Genomic DNA, 21,192 nt, shown 5'->3' with positions numbered 1-21,192 from the left:
CGGCCCCGTCACTGCAGCCCCTGGGTTTCAGGCCTGTGACGCGTGGCAGCGGGAGGCCAAGGAGGCCAAGGAGCGGGCGCTCGCAGCCGACAGCGCCCGGCAACTGGCGCTGCAGAAGAAGGATGAGGTGGAGGCCCAGTTCCGACGGCTGCAGGAGGAGCTGGAGGGCCGGGGCTTGGCCTCCATGCTCCCCGGGCTGCGCGGCTGTGGTGACATCAGCGCCATCCCCCTGCCGAAGCTGCATTCGCTGCAGAGTCAGCTGCGCCTCGATTTGGAAGCAGTGGATGGGGTGAGTCCGGGTCTCGTTTTCAAGGCACTGGAGGGGGTGCATGGAGGTGGTGGGGAGCCAGCCGAGCAGCTTCCGTCCACTCCCACCTTCGCCTCCTCTTGGAGGCCATGCCCTCGTGGACAGGGGCCATGTCGCCTCACGCGGCTGGAGGTCTGGTGGTGTTTGGGGCACCTCCCTGGGTCACCCTCCAGGGTCCCTGGTCACCCCCTTGCCTGGTGTAGTGTGAAAGCCGCTGCCCTCAGCTTAGTTGGAAAATCCTTCCACACCCGGGCATTTTGTTAGAACTTGGGGCATTGGGAAGGCTCCACAGCTCTGCCTCTCAAACACTGTCCCCTCCCTGGCTCACGGCCCAGGCCGTTGGGATGCACACCTCGCATCCATCTCCAAGGCGCCATCATCCAGGTTTTGGCTGCTGTCGCCCGGAGGCTGGGTCCCAAGTTGGGGTCCATCCTGACCTGGCCCCTCCGTGTGGCCACCTGCCTGGCTACTCTTCCCACACCACGTGGTGGCTCTGGCCCCGGGAGCCCGTCCCCACCCAAGGGTCTTGTGGTGAAGCCTCTCCCACCCCATCTTTTTGTTCCTGGGTGGCCCCCAGCAGGGGAGTCCACCCCACCCTGACCCTGGGCCCGGCCTGGGTGGGGGCGGGGTACCCCCTGACTGCGTCTCCCCCGCAGGTGATCTTCCAGCTGCAAGCGAAGCAGTGCGGGGTGTGCGGGGAGCGGGCCCGCAGCGCTGTCCTGCGGCCCTGCCGGCATCGTGTGCTCTGCGAGCCGTGCGCAGCCAGCGCACCCGAGTGCCCCTACTGCGCGGGCCAGCCCCTGCCCTGGTGACGGCCGCCTTGTCGCCCGCCTCCTGGTGCCACCGACGTCGGGACCCCAGCCCCAAACAGACCACCCACGGTCTCGTACTCTCCTCACAGACCCTGAAGGCCGTGTGGGGGGCTCGGCGGGCAGGGTGACTCTGCGGGGTTTGTGGTCCTGACGCCACTGTGACTGGATCCTGGGAGTTCACATCCCGAGAAGCACTTTGTAGACGGAAGAGTTTAGGCAGACGTTCCGAGTTGCTATAAGCTGCTTTGAGGTTCATGTTTTTAATATGCGATAATATGAAGCTTTATACGTGTACTGTGAACAGAGTATTTCCTATCGGTCTATTGTTAATCCATAGTACGGTAAACACATTAGGTTTCATATCTGAAATTAGTACTTATGAAGTGAGCATTTATCTAGTAGTGAGAAATGCCTAGGATTTTTACAGTTTCCAAATTAAGTGCAAACTAATAGTATTTATAGCAGAGTGATTATTGACAGACACATATACATGTAGATGTTTTTAATTTTATGAAGGGAACTCATTTCCTGAACACGTGCACATTAACTGGAGCGTCAGTGACAGCGCCCTGCGCCTGCGGCCTCCTGCTCAAGTGCCTGCGCCTAGGAAAGCCAAGGAGCTGCGTGCTGTCCTTTCTCCCCTGGACTTGGTCAGCGCGGTGACAGTGAGCAGGGCAGTCGGGTGGGGGACCCGACGGGGCGGGCGTCATACTGACTGTGCAGAGCCATGTGGTGCTCCCCCTTCCCAGAGCTTGCTGGCAGGCATCCTGGCTGGAGCCTCTCTCCACCCATGTGGGAGACCCTAGCCAGCCTCCAGGGCGACACTGCACTGGATCTGTTTGTGCAGGTGTTATGTTCGAGGGACCATGGGGTTGGGGAGGACCCAGCCGCCGTGCGGGGGCAGGGTGGCAGAAAGGCTGCTGGGAACGGGTCAGATTTTAGTGCCGGCTTCAGTCTTTTCTGTCTGCATTGGGTCACTTTCCCTAGGAATCTGGGAGGAAGTAAAACCTGTCTGTAGTTGACCCAGACTTTGCTCGTGGCAGATCCAGATTGGCTTGAGAATCTTCCCAGAGTCTGCCGCCAGGTGCGGAGCAGGGGCTGGGCCCTGGCCCGGAAGGGACAGGATGCCCCCTGCTTGGGGCTGTGCCAAAGACTTTATATAGCATTTTTTAAGTGCAAGGTGACTAGGTAAAAATTTTTATCAGTGACCAAATTAGAATGTATTTACTATAGTGAGAAGTTTAAGACCTTTTTTTTTTTTAACATAAGACAAACTGATAGGAAAGCTGTCATTTTTTAAGGTGGGTCCATGGCATCGTGCAGCTCGCCCGCTGCTAAAGGTAACTATATGATTTGGTTGTAGTGAATCTACTTTGTTTCTAATAATACTGATAATGATTTAGTAGCTCTTAGAAATTACGTATATTTTGTGCTACTGTTATCACTGTTTAAAATTCTTTATTTTATTAATATTTATGCACTTGTTTCCCATTTCAGGCCTTTGGTCTTTTGGGGGGAAAATAGGACGTTTGTTATTGACATCTAGCCTAGATATTTTCAAATTATAAGCAAGAACAATTAAGCTTTAGGTGTATTTATAAGCTATTCTGGTCAGTTCTTTCTGTGGGGTTCGGGGTGGGGGTTGGAGGCGCCCCCTCCCAGGCACTCGCTGGCTCTGAGGACAGGTGTGTGGTGGGAAGACCAAAGAACCACCCAGAGTGGAGCTCCCGGGGCTACCTCGGGGCCCTCCCACCCCTGCTGCCTGTCTGCGGTGGCCCTGGTGTTCTGAGGGGCCACCCATGCTGGGCTCAGCCAGGCTCGGCGTCTCAGGGTGTCACCGCCCCGCAGTCAGGTGATGAAGGGGGGCGCTGGGTGTAGCAGCTGAAGCTGCGTGGTGCTCGGCGAGGCCGTTCTTGTTGCCGAATCTGTCAGCTCCTGAGTGTTCAGTATTAGCGGTGATGTTACATTGTCACACCATTTGTGTAACTGTGGTCAGCAGAAGACCACGACTCAGTGTGGATGCTTCATGTGGATTAATTTATGGAAGCCCCAATCTGTATGTCTGTTTTGAGTATTTAGAGGAGAATGTTATTGGAATGGAATTTTCTTAACCCAGAAGGTAGTATTTATAATGCATAATCATTTACTTGTAGTGAATTGTTTAAAGTTAACACTTGTTCAAATTTTTTTACACTATAGCATTTATGCAATGGTTTACAGAATTCATGGAATTATTTTTATCAGTAGGGAAATTAATTAAAACTTTGAATCTTTATTTTGTCTGCATCTTTGCACACAACCCCGAGAGCCTGCTGGCACAGAAGGAACAGGAAGGTGTCCTCTGGCTGTGACCTGTCACCCTGCTCCTCCTGCCCCAGATCACAGGGTGTTCCCACGCAGTCCAGGGTCGCCTCGTAGCAGCTCTGCTGTCTTGTCCGTGGGTGTCCTGGGACCCAAGTGCTCAGAGCTGGAAGTTTCTGCCAAAACACCAGGCGGCAGGAGGTCAGGACCTGACCTACAGGGCGGCAGGTCCCAAGGTGGGCTTAGCCCCAACCCCTGGGCACAACTGACCTGCAGGCTTCACGTAGGGGAGGCCGTGCTGGGTCAGTATGCTTTTAAGTCTTTTCATCTCCTTTGACAGGGCTTTATGAGCCTAGAACAGGAGTTGAAATGGAGCAGTCAGGCCCTTGGTGGGAGGCCGGTCCCAGGCCTGGGAGCGCCGTCTGTACCTCGTTACAGCTCTCCAGCGTCTGAAACACCAGGCCCTTGGCACCTCCTTCCTGCTGCACCGATTCACTTTGTTTTGGGGTCTTTAAATAACCAGCATCCTCAAAAATCGCCCTGAGTGACTTCTTGTAGCCCTGCAGGTGGAGGACGAGGAGGGAGCACTACTGCAGCTGCACTGCTCCCTGCCCAGGCGGTGCCCGCCCTGTCGCTCACCTGGGATGTGATCAGCTCATCCGCCAGGTCCTGCTCCAGCCGATCCCACCTCAGCTGCAGGGCCGTGGGCAGGGCCGGGTACACTGAGAATCCAACAGAAACCAGACTAAGCAGAGCCCCTCTGCCCCCCACGTCCCCCAGTGCCCCCTGCCGGCCCCGGCGCCCACCTAACAAGGAGTGGGGGTGGCAGACGAGGGGCGTCTCGAACGTCAGTGCGTAGACACAGGTGCTTGGCTCAGACACGTGGGCCAACCGGTTGGTTTTGCCACAGGTGAGCTCCACCTGGTGGGAAACCTTGGTGAGCGGGTGGGGGGAGCAGGCCCCAATCCCACCCTCCCGCCCAGCCCACCTTGCTCTGCCGGCTCCGGGAGTGGCAGGAGTCACCGTCCCTCATCCACATGCCCCTGAAGGTGTTGTTGGCGATTTCCCACTCGTGCCAGATGCTGGGGAGGAGCAGAGTGGGTGAGGCTGGGTGGGGTGGAAAATGGGCAGGTGGAGCCGCAGCCACCCCCAGCGCCGCTCACCCGAGGATCCCACTGTAGGCGTTCCAGCGGAAGGTCTGCTCGTGCTGCGTCACGTTATGGAACGGGCAGAGCTCGTACTTGTACCTGGGGGCACAGCGCTGTCAGGGGGCGTCCCAGGCCCTGGCCACGCCTGCCCCTGCCCTCACTCACGTGGACTCCACCAGGCTGAAGCACTTGCCAGAAAGTCTGGAGAGATGCACGGGCCCTGGAAGGGGAGAGCACGGCCCGCTGAGTGCAGTGCAAAGAGCAGGCGTGCAGAAAGCCACAGAACCAGGGCCATTTAGGAAAAGATCCAGTAGTTTAAACTTTAAAACTGGAGCAAAAGAGTTGGAGCAACATCAGCAAAGTACCAGACTAGGAAGCGCCAAGCTCATATCCCTGTGAAAACAGCAACTGAACCACTACAAACCAGCTGAGCTAACCCAGTTCTGCAAATCAGGTCTACAGCAACCAAGTGAGCACAACGCAGCAAAGCCACCACCCCAGCGTGGTTGTGAGGAGCAGGCTGACCTCATCTGCAACATCCCAGCCTAGCTGGGGGCTGCCGGGAGGACTGGTCTCTGTTTTGCCCAACTCAGATCACCAGGAAGGAAAGAGAGCTGCTCACGAGGGCTGCAGCAGGGCAAGGGGTTATGGCTGGACACACACAACAGGCCATCCAGGACCTGAGGAGGAGCTGGGGTGAGACTCTTGGAGAACCAAAGACAACCAGGAGCAGCGTGCACACAGCTGCCCCTAGACTCCGAACACACCCAGCCTGGTGGTGAAGGCCGCCCCAGCATGGGGCCAGGCTGCAAAGGAACTGCAGCCTCTTCAAAGGAAAACCCAACAGAACCACCTGGGAGAAGCCCAGACACTGGACTGATAGAAGACTTCAGTTAAACAAATGTCTGAAATATGCTTAAGGACCTGGAGGGAAACACAAAGAACTAAAGTCTATCAGGCAAATGACATGTAGGCAGAGAGACGAACAGTATCGAAAGGAACCAAAAAAATTTGGAGCTGAAAAATACAACTGAAATAAATCCACAAAAGGGGTTAACAGATTTTGAGGAGAGAAAAGAACCAGTGAAGAGATGGCAGGACACACAGTGGGAGTCCCTGAAGGAAGAGAGGGGCAGAGAGAGTATCTGAGGAAATGACTCTCCCAACTTGACAAAACACATGAATCTACACATCCAAGCAGCTCACTGAACTCCAAGTACAATAAACTCAGACCCACACCAAGACACAGAAGAAAACTGTCAAAAACCAAGTCCAGAGCAGCAAGGAGTGACTCATCACATCAAGGGATCCTTAATAAGACTACCCGCCCATTTCTCTGCCACACTTCAGAGGCCAGAAAGCTGTGGGATGGCAGAAAAAACTGTCGACTGAGGAGTCTACATCCAGGAAACTATCCTCCAAAAATGAGGGCAGAATCAAGACACTCCCAGATAAACAAAAGCTGAGGGATTTCGTTACCACGAGGCCTGCCCTGGAGAGAGTCCTTCCAGTAAAGGCAAATACACTGGCAAACCCAAAGCAGTATGTGATTCTGATCTGCAAACTACAGGGTTTAAAAAGATGCATAAAAATAATTACAAATCTACATTTAAAGAGGTAATTTCTGAAATCAATAACAAAGTTGGGGGAGGGACAGAGCTGTACAGGAGAAGTGTTTGAATTTATACCAATTTCAATCATGTACAAATTAGACTTAACAGCTTTATGATCGTATGTAATCCCCTGGCAACCGTAGAGGAAATAGCTACACAGACTAATACACAAAAGTAAAAAGGACGTCAAAACATGTCACTCAGAAGTAAGTCAACAAAAAGGAATGGAGGGAATGAGACAAAAAAACTATAAGACAAATTTTGCTGTTTTGTTTCCTCTAAATCCTTCCTTATCAGTGACTACTTTAAATGTAAACAGGTTAAACTCTCCCATTCAAAAGGCACAGATTGGCCAAATGGGTAAAAAAAATGTGATCCAACTATATATACTGTTTGTAAGAGACGCATTTAAGATCAAAGACACAAGCAGGCTGAAAGTGAAAGGATGGAAAAAGATACGCAAATAATGAGAGAAAGCAGGAATGGCCACACTAACATCAGACAAAATAGACTATCAGGGACTTCCCTTGCTGGTCCAGTGGTTAGGAATCCGCCTTCCAATGCAGGGGATTCAGGTTCGATCCCTGGTCAGGGAACTAAGATCCCACATGCCTCAGGGCAACTAAGCCTGCGTGCCACAACTACTGAGCCTGCGCACCACAACTAGATAGCCCACGTGCCACAACTAAAGAGGGGCCTGCGCTGCAACGAAGAGCCCACTCGCTGCAACAGAAGATCCCACATGCCAAAATGAAGATCCCTGCCGCAACTGTGGCCTGACAGACCCGATACAGCCAAAAAAAAAAAAAAGACTATCATTCAAACACTGTTAAAGGAGATAAAGGAAGACATTATTCATTGATAAAAAAGGTCCATTCACCAAGATTATAACAATTACAAACATATGGGCACCAAACACCAGAGCTCGAAAACAAAGCAAGCATTGACAACTGAAGGGAGAAACAGGCAGTTCCACAATCCTTGGACATTCGACACCCCAGTTCTAGGGACACAGAGGACCTGAACAACACTAAAACCACCAGACCTAATCAACATATACAGAATATCCCACCCAACAACAGCAGAAATTACATTTTTTAAGTGTACGTGGAACATTCTCCAGGACACACCATATGTTAGGCCACTTAACAAACTTAAGAAGACTGAAATCATAGTTTCTTTTCTGAACACAATGGAAACCAGAAATCAATAGCAAAAGCAATGTGGGAAATCCACAAACATATGGAAATTAACACAATCTTAAAGAACCAATGGCTCACAGAATTCACAAGGGAAACTTGTTTTTGTTTCAAAATATTTTCTAAATACAAGGTACCAAAAATTATCAGATACAGTGAAAGCAATGCTAAGAGGGAAATTAACAGCTGTAAACATATTCAAAATAAGATCTCAAATCAATAACCTAACTTTTACACTTTAAGAAACTAGAAAAAGAAAGCTAGCAAGCTGGACTTCCCTGGTGGTCCAGTGGTTAAGACTCCACACTTCCAATGCAGGGGGTGTGGGTCCAGTCCCTGGTTGGGGAACTAAGATCCCACATCCTGCATGGCACAGCAAAAAACAAACAAACAAACAAACAAAACTAGCAAGCAAAAGGAAGAAAATAAAGATTAGAGCAGAGATAAATAAAACAAAGAAAAATCAGTAAAACCAGAAGTTGGTTCTTTGAAAAGATCAACAAAATCGACAAACCTTTAAACTAGATTTACTGTAACAAAAAAGAAGATGGGCTTCCCTGGTGGGGCAGTGGTTAAAAATCTGCCTCCCAATGCAAGAGACACGGGTTTGAGCCCTGGTCTGGGAAGATGGAATCTTCCAGATTCCATCTGCGGAGCACCTAAGCCCGTGCGCCACAACTACTGAGCCTATGCTCTAGAGCCCATGAGCCACAACTACTGAAGCAAGCCTGCGCACCTAGAGCCCATGCTCTGCAACAAGAGAAGCCACTGCAATAAGAAGCCCACACACCACAACGAAGAGTAGCCCCACTTGCCGCAACTAGAGAAAGCCCGTGTGCAGCAACAAAGACCCAACATGGCCCAAAATAATTAATTAAAAAAAAAAGATTCAAATTACTAAAATCATAAACAAAAGGAGGGGACATTACTACCAATTTTACAGAAATAAAAAGGATTACAAGAAAATACTATGAAAATTGAAGAAGGGGGAACACCTCCTGACTCAATTCTATGAGGCCAGCATTCCCCTGATATCAAGGCCAAAAAGATACCTGACAAGAAGGGAAAACTACAGACGTCAACATCCCTTGTGAACATCAGTGCAAAAATCCTGAACAAAATACTGGCAAACTGAAATCAGCAGCACATTAAAAGGATTCTACAGTGTGAAAAAGTGGGGTTTGTTCCTGGAATGTAAGGATGGTTCAAAATTAAAAAAAAAATTTTTTTTAATGTAATACACCCCATTAACAGAATAAAGGGGGGGAATTATCATCTGAATTGTTGCAGAAAAAAGCACCTATCAAAATTCAACACTCTTTCATGATGAAAACACTCAACAAAGGAGGATTAGGAGGAAACTTCCTCAACGCAATAAAGGCCATATATGCAAAACCCACAGTGAGTATCTTACTGAACGGTGAAAGACTGAAAAAGCTTTCCTCCCAAAAGCAGGAACACAAGGAAGCTCTCAGCACTATTCACTATTCCACACTGTACTGGAGGTTCTAGCCAGAGCAATTAGGCAAAAAAAAGGAAAGGCATCCTAATTAGGAAGGAAGAAATAAAATTACAATGCGGTGTTTGCAGATGACATGATCATATATATAGAAAACCCTAAAGAGTCCACAGAAATATATTAGAGCTACTAAATTCAGCAAAGTTGTAGGATACAGAAGTGACACTAAAAACCAGTTGTGTTTCTATATGACAACCCAACAGACAACCCAAAAAGGAAATTCAATGAAACAATTCCAGGGATTTCCCTGGTGGTCCCGTGGTTAAGACTCTGCGCTCCTAAGGCAGGGGGCCTGGGTTCAATCCCTGGTCAGGAGGAACTAGATCCCACATGCCACAATGAAGATCCCACACGCAGCAACAAAGCTGGATTCCCAAAGGACCCCAAATAGTCAAAACTATATTGAAATAGAAAAGTTGAATGACTCACAATTACTGATTTCAAAGCTTACTTCAAGGGGAATTCCCTGGTGGTCTAGTGGTTAGGACTTGGTGCTCCCACTGCCAGGGACCCAGGTTTGATCCCTGGTTGAGGAACTAAGATCCCACAAGACACGCAACACCGTCAAAAAAAAAAAAAAACAAAACACCAAAAAACCCCACAAAGCTTACTTCAATGCTACAGTAATTAAACCAGTGCAGCATCAGTATAAAGACAGACATGTAGACCAACGAAACAGAACAGAGAGCCCAGAAACAAACCCTTGAATATATGCTCAAAGGATCTGTCAGGTGCTGAGACCATTCAGGGGGGGAAAGGACAGACTTTTCAACAAATGGAGTCGGGAAGCTGGATGTTCATATGCACAGGAATGAAAGTGGACCCTTACCTCACACCATGTACAGAAATTAACTTAAAATGGATCTGAGACTGAAACTACAAAACATAAGGGGAAATCTTTGACATTGGCTTTGTGCTTTGGAAATGATTTCTTGGATACAACATCAAAGGCAAAGGCACCAAAAGGAAAACTAGATAAATGGGACTTCAGAATTTAAAACTTTGCAAGGAAGTGTTGAAATACAGAAAGTGAGAAAGTATTTGCAAATCACATTTCTAACAAGGGTAATATCCAAAACATATAAAGAACTCCTATTAACAACAACAGCAACGCCCCAAACAACCCAATTAAAAAATGGGCCAAGGATTACTAGACATTTTCCTGAAGAAGTGAAAAATAAGTAAATACAAATAAAATCCACAATGAGATATCACCTCACATCCATTAGGATGGCTACTATCCAACAACAACAACACAGAAAAGAATAAATGTTGGTTAGGATGTGGAGAAACTGAAACCTTTGTGCACTGCTGGCGGGAATGTAAAACGGTGCAGCGCTGTTGAAAACAGTTTGGTGGTTCCTCATAAAGCTTAAACGTAGATTTATATGATACAGCAAATCGACTCCTGGGTATGTGAGCTGAAAGCAGGAACTCAGATGCTGCACACCCATGTTCAGATCAGCATTATTCACAGTAACCAAAAAGTAAAAACAACCCAAGTGTACACTGATAGATGAATAAGCAGAATGTAGTATATATGTGCAATGGAATATTATTCAGCCTTAAAAAGGAAGGAAATCCTGCCACATAAATGAACCTTCAAGATATTATGCTAAGTGAAACACGCCAGTCACAAAAGGACAAGAATTATATGATTCCACTTACATGAGGTACTTAGTTCATTCGAGCTGCTATAACAAAATACCACTGGGTAATTTTACAACTACAGAAGTTTATTTTTCACAGTTCTGTGGGGGTTTGAAGCCCAAGATCAGGGCACCAGCACAGTCGCATTCTAGTTCACAGAGGGTGCCTTCTCACTGTGTCTTCACATGGTAGAAGGGACTAGGGATCTCTGGAGCCTCTTTCTATTATAAGGGCATCAATCCCATTATTGAGGGCTCCACTCTCATGACTTAAGCACCTTCCAAAGACCTCAACTCCTAACACCATCATCTTTTTCAGTTACGATTTCAACCTGTGAATTTCAACCTGTGTACACACAGTGACCACAGCAGGGATCTAGAGTCATTAAATTCATAGAGACAGAAAGTAGAATGTCGGGGGCCAGAGGCTGGGAGGGGTGGGGAGTTGTTTAATGGGGACAGAGGTTCAGTTTGGGAAGATGAAAAAGTTCTGGGGATGATAGAGGTGATGTTTGCCCAACAATATGGATGTGCTTAATAATTGAACATCTAATAATGGTTAAAATGGTAATTTTTATGTATATTTTACCACAGTAAAAAGAGGGTAATTCATATTTTCTTATACTAGCAAAAAGAAACACCAGAAGACTAAACATAAAATAACAACAAACAGAATCAAGGCAGTATGGGACTTCCCTGGTGGTACAGTAGTTAAGAATCCACCTGCCAGTGCAGGGGCCACAGGTTCGATCCCTGGTCTGGGAAGATCCCACATGCCTCGGAGCAACTAAGCCCATGCACCACAACTACTGAGCCTGCATGCCTAGAGCCCATGCTCCGCAACAAGAGAAGCCACTGCCATGAGAAGCCCGCACACCGCAACAAAGAGTAGCCCCCGCTCGCTGCAACTAGAGAACGCCCACGTGCAGCAACGAAGACCCAATGCAGCCAGGTAAATAAATACATACATACATACAAAGAATCAAGGCAGTATGGCACTGGCATAAAAACAGGGAGTCCAGAAATAAAGCCACACATATACAGTCAATTAATTTACAACAAAGGAGCCAAGGATATACAATGAGGAAAGTATAATCTCTTCAATAAACGGTGCTGGTTAAACTGGACCACTATCTTACACCATACACAAAAATTTAAGTTGAATGTAAGACCAGAAACTATGAAACTCCTAGAAGAAAACATAGGTGATAAGCTCTTTGACATCAGTCTCAGTGATGATTTTCAAAATCTGACTCCACAAACAAAAGCAAAAATAAACAAATGGGACAATATCTTACTACAAAGGTCTGCACAGCCAAGGAAACCATCAACAAAATGAAAGGCAACCTACTGAATGGGATAAAACATCTAGCAAATCATATACATAAGGGGCTAATATCCAAAATGTATAAAGAACTCACACAATAGCAAAAAAACAAACAATCCAGTTAAAAAATGGGCAGAGCGTCTGAATAGACATTTTTCCAAAGAAGACAAAGAAATGACCAACAGGCACATGAAAAGATGCTCAACGTCATTAATCATCAGGGAAATGCAAATCAAAACCACAATGAGATATCACCTCACACCTATTGGAACAGCCACTATAAAAAAGACAAGTGTTGGCAAGGATGAGGAGAAAAGGAAAACTTGCACACTGTTGGTAGGAATGGAAATTGGTGTGGCCACTATGGAAAACAGGATGGAGGTTCCCACCAAAATTAAATATAGAACTACCATATAATCCAGCAATTCCACTTCTGGGTATTTATCCAAAGAAAACAAAATCACTAACTTGGAAAGATATCTCCACCCCCCTGTTCACAGCAGCATTATTTACAATAGTCAAGATATGGAAACTACCTAAGTGTCCACTGATGGATAAAGAAGGTGGAGTACACATATACAACAGAGTATTATTCAGCCATAAAACAAGAAATTGCCATCTGCAACACGGATGGACCTTTAGGGCATTATCCTAAGCGAAATATGTCAGAGAAAGACAAATACGTTATGATCTCACTTATGTGGAAAACAAAACACCAAGCTTATAGATACAAAGAACAGATCAGTGTTTGCCAGAAGCAGGGGATTGGGGGGGACACAAAGTGAGTGAAATGGTCAAAAGATATAAACTTCCAGTAATAAATAAGTCCTGAGGATATAATGTACAGCACAGTGACTACAGTTAATAATATTGAATTGCGTATCTGAAAGTTGCTAAGAAAGTATATCTTTTTTTTAAATTGAAGTATAGTCGATTTACAATGTTGTGCTCAATTTCTGCTGTACAGCAAAGTGATTCATTTATACATATATATTCTTTTCCATTATGCTTTATCATAGGATATTGAATATAGTTCTCCGTGCTACACAGTAGGACCCTGTTGTTTATCCGTTCTATATATAAAAGCTTACATCTGCTAACCCCGAACTCCCACTCCATTTCTCCCCCAACACCCCCCCGCCTTAGCAACCACAACTCTGTTCTCTATGTCTGAGTCTGTTTCTGTTGTGTAGATATGTTCATTTGTGTCATATTTAGATTCCACATATAAGTGATATCATATGGTATTTGTCTTTCCCTTTCTGGCTTAACTTCACTTAGTATGATAATCTCTAGTTGCATCCACGTCACTACAAATGGCATTATTTCGTTCTTTTTTTTATAGCTGAGTAGTATTCCATTGTATATATGTACCACATCTTAAGAAAGTAAATCTTAAACGTCCTATCCAAAGAAGACATACAGATGGCCAAGAAGCACATGAAAAGCTGCTCAACATCACTAATTATTAGAGAAATGCAAATCAAAACTACAATGAGATATCACCTCACACCAGTCAGAATGGGCATCATCAGAAAATCTACAAATGCTGGAGAGGGTGTGGAGAAAAGGGAACCCTCTTGCACCGTTGGTGGGAATGTAAACTGATACAGCCGCTATGGAGAACAGTATGGAGATTTCTTAAAAAACTAAAAATAGAATTACCATAAGACCCAGCAATCTTACTACTGGGCATATACCCAGAGAAAACCATAATTCAAAAAGGCACATGCACCCCAATGTTCACTGCAGCACTGTTTACAATAGCCAGGTCATGGAAGCAACCTAAATGTTCCATCGACAGACGAATGGATAAAGAAGATGTGGTGCATACATACAATGGAACATTACTCAGCCATAAAAAGGAACGAAATTGGGTCATTTGTAGAGGCGTGGATGGACCTAGAGACAATCATAGGGTGAAACAAGTCAAAAAAACAAATATCGTATATTAACGCATATATGTGGAATCTAGAAAAATGGTTACAGATTAACTGGTTTGCAAGGCAAAAATAGAGACACACAGCTTCCCTGGTGGCGCAGTGGATAGGAATCTGCCTGCCAGTGCAGGGGACACAGGTTCGATCCCTGGTCCGGGAGGATCCCACATGCCACAGAGCAACTAGGCCCGTGCACCATGACTGCTGAGCCTGCACTCTGGAGCCCGTGAGCCACAGCTACTGAAGCCTGCATGTCTAGAGCTCTGCAACGGGAGAGGCCACTGCAATGAGGGGCCCATGCACCACAACGAGGAGTGGCCCCCGCTCGCCGCAGCTGGAGAGGGCCCATACACAGCAACGAAGACCCAACACAGCCGAAAATAAATAAATTTAAAAAAAGAGAGACACAGATGTAGAGAACATATGGACACCAAGGGGGGAAAGCGGGGTTGGGGTGTGGGCGGTGGTGGTGGGATGAAGTGGGAGATTGGGATTGACATGTATACACTAATATGTATAAAATAAGTAATAAAAACCTGCTGTATAAAAAAATTTTTTTTTAAATCTTAAACGTCTTCATCACAAGAAGAAAAAAAGGTTTTGGTAACTGTGTGGTGTCAGAGAATAACTAGACTTATTCCCATCATTTTGCAAAATATACAAATAGTGAATCATTATGTTGTATACCTGAAACTAATATGTCAATTATACCTTAAAACAAACAAACAAACAAACAAAACAGCAAATGGCCCTGGACAGGGAGCACAAGGCAGGAAGGAGAGCTCAGGGCGTATCTGTCCTAAGGTTTACATGTGAACCACGTAGGCATGCTAATGTGCTCAAAGGTAAAATAAAAGGATGACATTAAAGCCCCTACAGCTGAAATCAAAGCAAACGAACCGAACTATACACAGTTAGTAACGTCACTTCACCGGAAGAAGAATCACTCTCAGTGACTTAAGAACAAGTACTGTTAATGAGTTAACAGCAGTAATGCCATATTAGTTTTCAGGCCATTATATATGTGCTGTAGAATAGAGCAAATGACCATGTGACGATACCAGGTATCAGAAGCCACAGCCACTAACATGGGACCAAGTCTCCTACAGATCCCCCTGTAGAGAATGTCTTAAGGCCTGAGGCTGTGGAGGGGACTGAGGGGCGGGGGGTGGGGGTGGGGGTGGCGGCGTGGTGCGGCGCCGGCTTGGAAGAAGAGGGCACTGATTCCTGTGGGTTCCCGCCTGGGGCAGGCAATGGCATAACCCGCCCCAGTCTCTGGCCATAGGATCTGGGACAGAGGGAGCCTACCCAGCAGCTGGAAGGCATGGGGTGGTATCAAAAAGGACAGCGGGGGTGGAGGGAGGGAAGCCTGCCCAGCTTTCTGGCTGAACCCTGCATGCATGAACCACCAAGCAGGGAGGTCGGTCCTGGGTGAGCTCTGCCCAGCCAGCTGCCTCAGCACACCACATTCTCCCAAGGGAGAGCCGGGCCAAGGGTGTATCCAAAAGTATTAGACATAAAAGCAGGCAAATGCGACCCACCCCCGAGAGAACAGGCAAACATGGGAGACTGACCCCAACAAACACAGATGATGTTGGAAGTAGAAGAGGATTTTAAAGCAGCTATTGCAACTATGTTCCAGAGTGTAAAGTAAAACATGGTAATAAAGAGATAGGGAATCTCAGCAGATAAATAGAAATTAGAAAAAGAACAGAAAGTCTAGAAATTAAAAAAGTCAGAAATAATTAGCAATTTAAATCCAGCAATATATAAAACATATGTATTCACTGTGCCCAAGTGGAGCTTACTCCAAGAACACAGTGTTGGCTCAACATTCAAAAACCAATGCTACCCACTATGTAAACAGCCTAAATGAGAAAACCCATCATCCTCTTGATAGGTTTAAAAAAAGCATTTGACAGAACCCAATACCCATTCGTGGTAAAAACTCAGCGACCAGGAACAGCAGGGAAGGTCCTCCACCTGAGAAAGGGCTACAAATGCCCCTCTGCAGACCCTGAACTGAAGGTGGGAGACCGAGGCCAGGTGGGGGGGGAGCCTCTCCCCACTGCTCTCCCGAAATTGGAGGCCCAGCCAGGGTGAAGGCACACAACTGCACTCCAGCTAATAGATGAAGAAACGTTAAACACCACGGGAATGCAATGAACAAAATCCAGAATGTGGGAAACAAGAGACCCAGTTTCCTCAATAAATTGCAAGAAAATGGAGGGCATCTATAGATTCAAGGAAACTGAAGCACACGTGTCAAGCACACACAACACACAGACCTTTCATACTGACTCAGACAAACCAACCACCTATTAAAAATTATGAGACTGGGGCTTGCCCGGTGGCGCAGTGGTTGAGAATCCGCCTGCCAATGCAGGGGACATGGGTTCAATCCCTGGTCCGGGAAGATCCCACATGCCACGGAGCAACTAAGCTCGTGTGCCACAACTAATAAGCCTGTGCTCTAGAGCCCGTGAGCCACAAATACTGAGCCTGCATGCCGCAACTACTGAAGACCATACGCCTAGAGCCCGTGCTCCACAACGAGAAAAGCCACTGCAATGAGAAGCCCGTGCACCGCAAAGAAGAGTAGCCCCTGCTCGCCGCAACTAGAGAAAGCCCGCGCACAGCAATGAAGACCCAACACAGCCAAAAATAAATAAATAAAATAAATAAATTTATATTAAAAAATTATGAGACAGTATTAGCAACATACAGAAGCACAGAGGGGATTTTTGTTGCTTGATACTGTGGCTATGCCCTTGAAGAGACACATACCAAAATATTTACAAATGAAATAAGTTGTGGGAAATTTGTTTCAAAGTAACTGCAGTGGCAGGGTGAGGGTCGGGGCTGGGTGAGGGTGCCTGGTGCCTCACATACCCTTTCTCCACTTATGCATGTGCTTGAAATTGTAACACACTATTTTTTTTTAAGTTAAGGAAAAAACAAAAGTAAAAATATGTATGGCAAGCACTAAAACTGAACATAAGCAGAAACGTTATGGATCCAACTGCAAGTCAAATTGATGACAGAGAAAACAATGACCTGGTGAAGGCTGGACCACAGTGCCCTGCTGTCCATCTTTGGCTGGATACACTCCAAAATAAACTGCAAGAAAACCTCACTCGTTTCATGGTTAGTAGTAATATTGCTATTTTAAATCTGAAACTATTTTATGTAAATTATAGGGAAAACCCAGTAAATATATTTATGTGACTAAAGAACCCAGCTTTTTAGTGTTAGGGGAAAAGACAGGAGCAGAAAATAAAGGGGAGGGCTTCCCTGGTGGCGCAGTGGTTAAGAATCCGCCTGCCAATGCAGGGGACATGGGTTCAAGCCCTGTTCTGGGAAGATCCCACATGCTGCCGAGCAACTAAGCCCGTGAGCCACAACTATTGAGCCCGCATGCCACAACTACTGAAGCCCACATGCCTAGAGCCCATGCTCCGCAACAAGAGAAGCCACCGCAATGAGAAGCCTGCGCACCGCAACGAAGAGTAGCTCGCCACAACTAGAGAAAGCCCACGCACAGCAATGAAGACCCAATGCAGCCAAAATAAATAAAGTATTTAAAAAAGTAAAAAAAAAAGAATGGGGAAAATAAAAACCCTGTAATACTGCATTTCAATTTGAAACTTAAAATCACATAGGTTTCATCTATTCTTCCAGCACAAATACATCTATGTGTGTGTATGTGTGTGCATGCTTTTTACCTTGAAATAATCATAAACTTACAACCGCAGTACATCACCAAAACTAGGAAACTGGCGGCACAATACAACTAACTAGACTACAAACCGTACTCGGATTTCAGTTTTTGTATGTGTTCAGCAATAAGAAAAAGCTACTGATACATGCAACAACACAGATGAATCCCAAAAACATGATGCTGAGGAAGACTCCAGACATGGAAGTGTATGCTGACTTGCTCAGCTGAAATCCAAGCACGGATGACACTATTCTAAAGCAATAGAAGCCAGAGAGTGATGGGGTGGGGTATTTAAAAGGGACACATAGGAATCTTCTGGGTGATGGAAATGTTCTCAGTTTTGTTTGAGGGTGGTGATTACATGCATGTGCTCAATTTACAAACTTTATCAAACTGAACATATCAATTTTACCTCAATAAAAATAGGGTTTGAGGGACTTCCCTGGTGGCGCAGTGGTTAAGAATCCGCCTGTCAATGCAGGGGACACAGGTTCAATCCCTGGTCCAGGAAGATCCCACATGTCGCAAAGCAACTAAGCCCGTGCGCCATAACTACCGAGCCTGCACCTTCACTCTAGAGCCCACGAGCCACAACTACTGAAGCCCGTGCACCTAGAGCCCGTGCTCCGCAACAAGAGAAGCCACCGCAGTGAGAAGCCCACACACTGCAACAAAGAGTAGCCCCCGCTCACCACAACTAGAGAAAGCCCATGCAGAGCAACGAAGACCCATCGCAGCCAAAAATAAATTTAAAAAAATAAAAAAATAGGGTTTGAATCTGAGCCAGAAAGTGATGGGTGGGGGGATTTAAAAGGGACACGTAGGCATCTTCTGGGTGGTGGAAATGTTCTCAGTCTTGTTTGGGGGTGGTGATTACATTCATGTGCTCAATTTACAAACTTTATCAAACTGAACATGTCAATTATACCTCAATAAAAATAGGGTTTAAATCTGAGCCAATAATGATGTTCAAAAAGGAGAGAGAAAGAAAGCGGGGGAAAAGGAACACTCCTCTTTACCAGAGACCACCAGCCAACAGTAAATGCAGAAGGCATGAGAGAAGCAGAGTTCTGCACTCCTCTACCCCATCAGACTGAAGCAGGAGGCCACCGGGGGCAGCATGTCCACTCAGCACCAAAGGAGTGCTCACGGACGGCACGCTGAGGGCAGAGAAACCTGCCTCCCACCGCTAGACCCTGGCAGCACTCAGCCGCAGTCGACTGCAGCCCTCTGACATGATGCCTACCTACAAAGTATTTGTGCCCAAACTGCTTAACCTGACTGTAATCAAGCTTCCAGGCCATTTACAGAATATACTGGGGAAAGCAGAACAAGCTAATGACCTCACAAACCAGACAGATCTGGTCAAACATCCTGTAAGACAACTGGCCCGGCACACAACCCCTTGACTGATTCCCGTGTGGGGTGGGTCCTGGGACAGCTGTAGAAGGCATTCCTGAGACAACAGGGAAATGTGGATGTGAATTGGTTATATTATAGAATTTCTGCTAACTTGGGGAGTGGGAGATCCATACTGTGAATATTTAGGAATAGAACGTCATGATGTCTGTAGCTGACTTTCAAATGGTTCAGCAAAATGAAAGTTCACTTTTTTCAAAGTGAAAACGAGAAGATAAAGCAAGCATGGCAAAATGTCAACTCTTGTACTGAGGTGGAGAGTATGCTGCTGTGCACAGCCACATTCCTCCATTTTTCTATTCAATATTTTCACAGTAAAAAGCTGGAATCGATTTGTTTAGTGTGAAAGCTCACAGCTGTACCCTCTATCTCTGATCTCACCGCACCCCTGCGGCCAATGCCTCTGGCCCTGGCATCCTTGCTCAAAGCCTTTATTTGGCCACTCCTTTTGCTAGACCACTCTTCCCCAGATATTCACATCCCTTACTCCTGTTCCCCTTCAACTTTTGAACAAAATTTCACTTCTCAGTCTTTTCCTGAACCCATTTAAAACAGCAGTCCTCAAAACAACCCCCCCAAACACTCACTCTTCAATGCTTTCCATACCTACAGAGTGTTTTTCACCATCAAGCATTTCACATTTTACCTACTTTTTTGTTTATGGCCTATTTACCCCCCCACTTAAACTGTCAACTCCATGAACACACTGTATGTTTTTTTCATTTCTACATCCCCAGCACAGACACACCCTGACATGTGGTAGTATTCAAGAAAAAAAGATCTTGGGACTTCCCTTGTGGTGCAGTGGTTAAGAATCTGCCTGCCGATGCAGGGGACACAGGTTCGAGCCCTTGTCCGGGAAGACCCCACATGCCGTGGAGCAACTAAGCCTGTGTGCCACAACTACTGAGCCCGCGTGCCACAACTAACTGAAGCCCGCGCTCCTAGAGCCTGTGCTCCGCAACAAGAGAAGCCACTGCAATGAGAAGCCTGCACACCACAACTAAGAGTAGACCCCAATTGCCACAACTAAAGAAAGTCCGCACACAGCAACGAAGACCCAACACAGCCAAAAAAAAATTCTTGGATTTTTGTTTGTTATATTTAATACTCATTTAACAACCCAGCAGTTCCACTTCTTAGATCCTGTCTCAGGAAACCACTCACAGAAGGGTAGAAGGCGGCAGTCCCTGGAGGGATGTTCTCCTCAGCAATGTTTCTAGTGACCAAAACCCATAAACAACACTTTGCTGGACAACAAAAGAATGCAGAGCCATCCTATGGAATACCAAACACCAAGTGAAAACAGTGAAGACCCACATCCACCGTGAAAAAACACCGTGAGCAACAACAGCAAATGAGCACACCTGTATAGTAGTACTGCTCAAAAAAAGGCAAACATCACAAAAATAATTTACACAAACACACACACAAAACTACACGTTTTTTCTTGTAAAAGCATAAAAAACGTTTGGAAAAACAAACACCGAACTGTAACAAAAATCAACTCTAGCGAAAAAAATTAAGGACTATATCCGGGATAACTACTCAACTTGGTACAATCACAGTCTGGAATGTTACCGCGCACTTAAAAATAATTTTAGAATTATTGACAAACGACAACATGACCCTCCAGGCCCTAACTTTCAGGGCCCCTCATCCGTGGCCTCCCTCCCTCCCTGCCCCCCTGGAGCAGGCTCCCGAGAGCTGACGCGCACCACCGGTCGGGAAGCCAGGCCAGCTCCCTGCTCCCTCCCAGGCCCCCAGCACGCCCGCGGCCAGGGCCCCGAACTCACCAGACACGGGAGAAGGATCCCTCCTGGGCTGGAGGCGACTGGTCTGGGGCAGGAACGGGTTGTTGAGCCTGAGAGAAGTGACACAGTCAGGGGGAACCGGGCACGGACCGCCGCGGGAACCCCCCGCCGCCGCTCCCCGCGACGCCGCTCACCCGAACGTGTTGGGCTCCTCCACCACCTTCATCTTGGCGGCACCTGCGGGCGCGGGCCCTACGGGGAACACGCAGTGAGGAGGCGGGCGTGCGGCAGGGGTGCGGGGACGGGGAGGAGGGGGCTCCGGGACGCAGGGGCCTGGGCATGGGTGGAGGGGCGCGGGCGTCGGCAGCCCGGACACTAACCGCGCGCTGCGAGCCCCACCAGCAGCACGAAACGCGCCAACCTTGCCACCATCTCGCGCCGCCGCCGCCGCCGCGCGTGGTCACGTGAGCGCACTTATCACAT

General features: G+C 47.0%; 2 protein-coding genes across 8 annotated transcripts in view; one reads left to right on the top strand and one right to left on the bottom strand.

Moving 5' to 3' along the window:
• The window catches only part of UNKL (unk like zinc finger), a 45,047-nt gene extending 41,653 nt beyond the window's left edge, over positions 1-3,394 (top strand). For 6 of the 7 annotated variants that reach the window (XM_060123913.1, XM_060123909.1, XM_060123911.1 and 3 more), the window contains one exon: positions 32-1,095. In XM_060123913.1, the coding sequence (XP_059979896.1) occupies positions 32-571 (540 nt within the window). In that variant the 3' untranslated portion in view covers positions 572-1,095. Of the gene's footprint in view, positions 1-31 lie in introns of all 7 variants that reach the window. The other variant, XM_060123908.1, reaches the window with a different exon arrangement.
• GNPTG (N-acetylglucosamine-1-phosphate transferase subunit gamma) lies at positions 3,372-21,181 on the bottom strand. Its single transcript, XM_060123915.1, has 11 exons — positions 21,090-21,181; positions 20,904-20,961; positions 20,752-20,819; positions 4,734-4,788; positions 4,584-4,667; positions 4,409-4,502; positions 4,227-4,341; positions 4,060-4,142; positions 3,849-3,980; positions 3,691-3,772; positions 3,372-3,596 (listed from the first exon to the last, which is right to left on the bottom strand). Exons 1-11 carry the CDS (start codon positions 21,139-21,141, stop codon positions 3,499-3,501), a joined length of 921 nt encoding a protein of 306 aa, XP_059979898.1. The 5' UTR covers positions 21,142-21,181; the 3' UTR covers positions 3,372-3,498.
• Positions 21,182-21,192: the final 11 nt, after the last annotated feature.

The sequence above is a fragment of the Lagenorhynchus albirostris genome, chromosome 15 (assembly GCF_949774975.1).
Source record: "Lagenorhynchus albirostris chromosome 15, mLagAlb1.1, whole genome shotgun sequence".
NCBI lineage: Eukaryota > Metazoa > Chordata > Mammalia > Artiodactyla > Delphinidae > Lagenorhynchus > Lagenorhynchus albirostris.
This window is presented reverse-complemented; position numbering and strand designations above follow the sequence as displayed.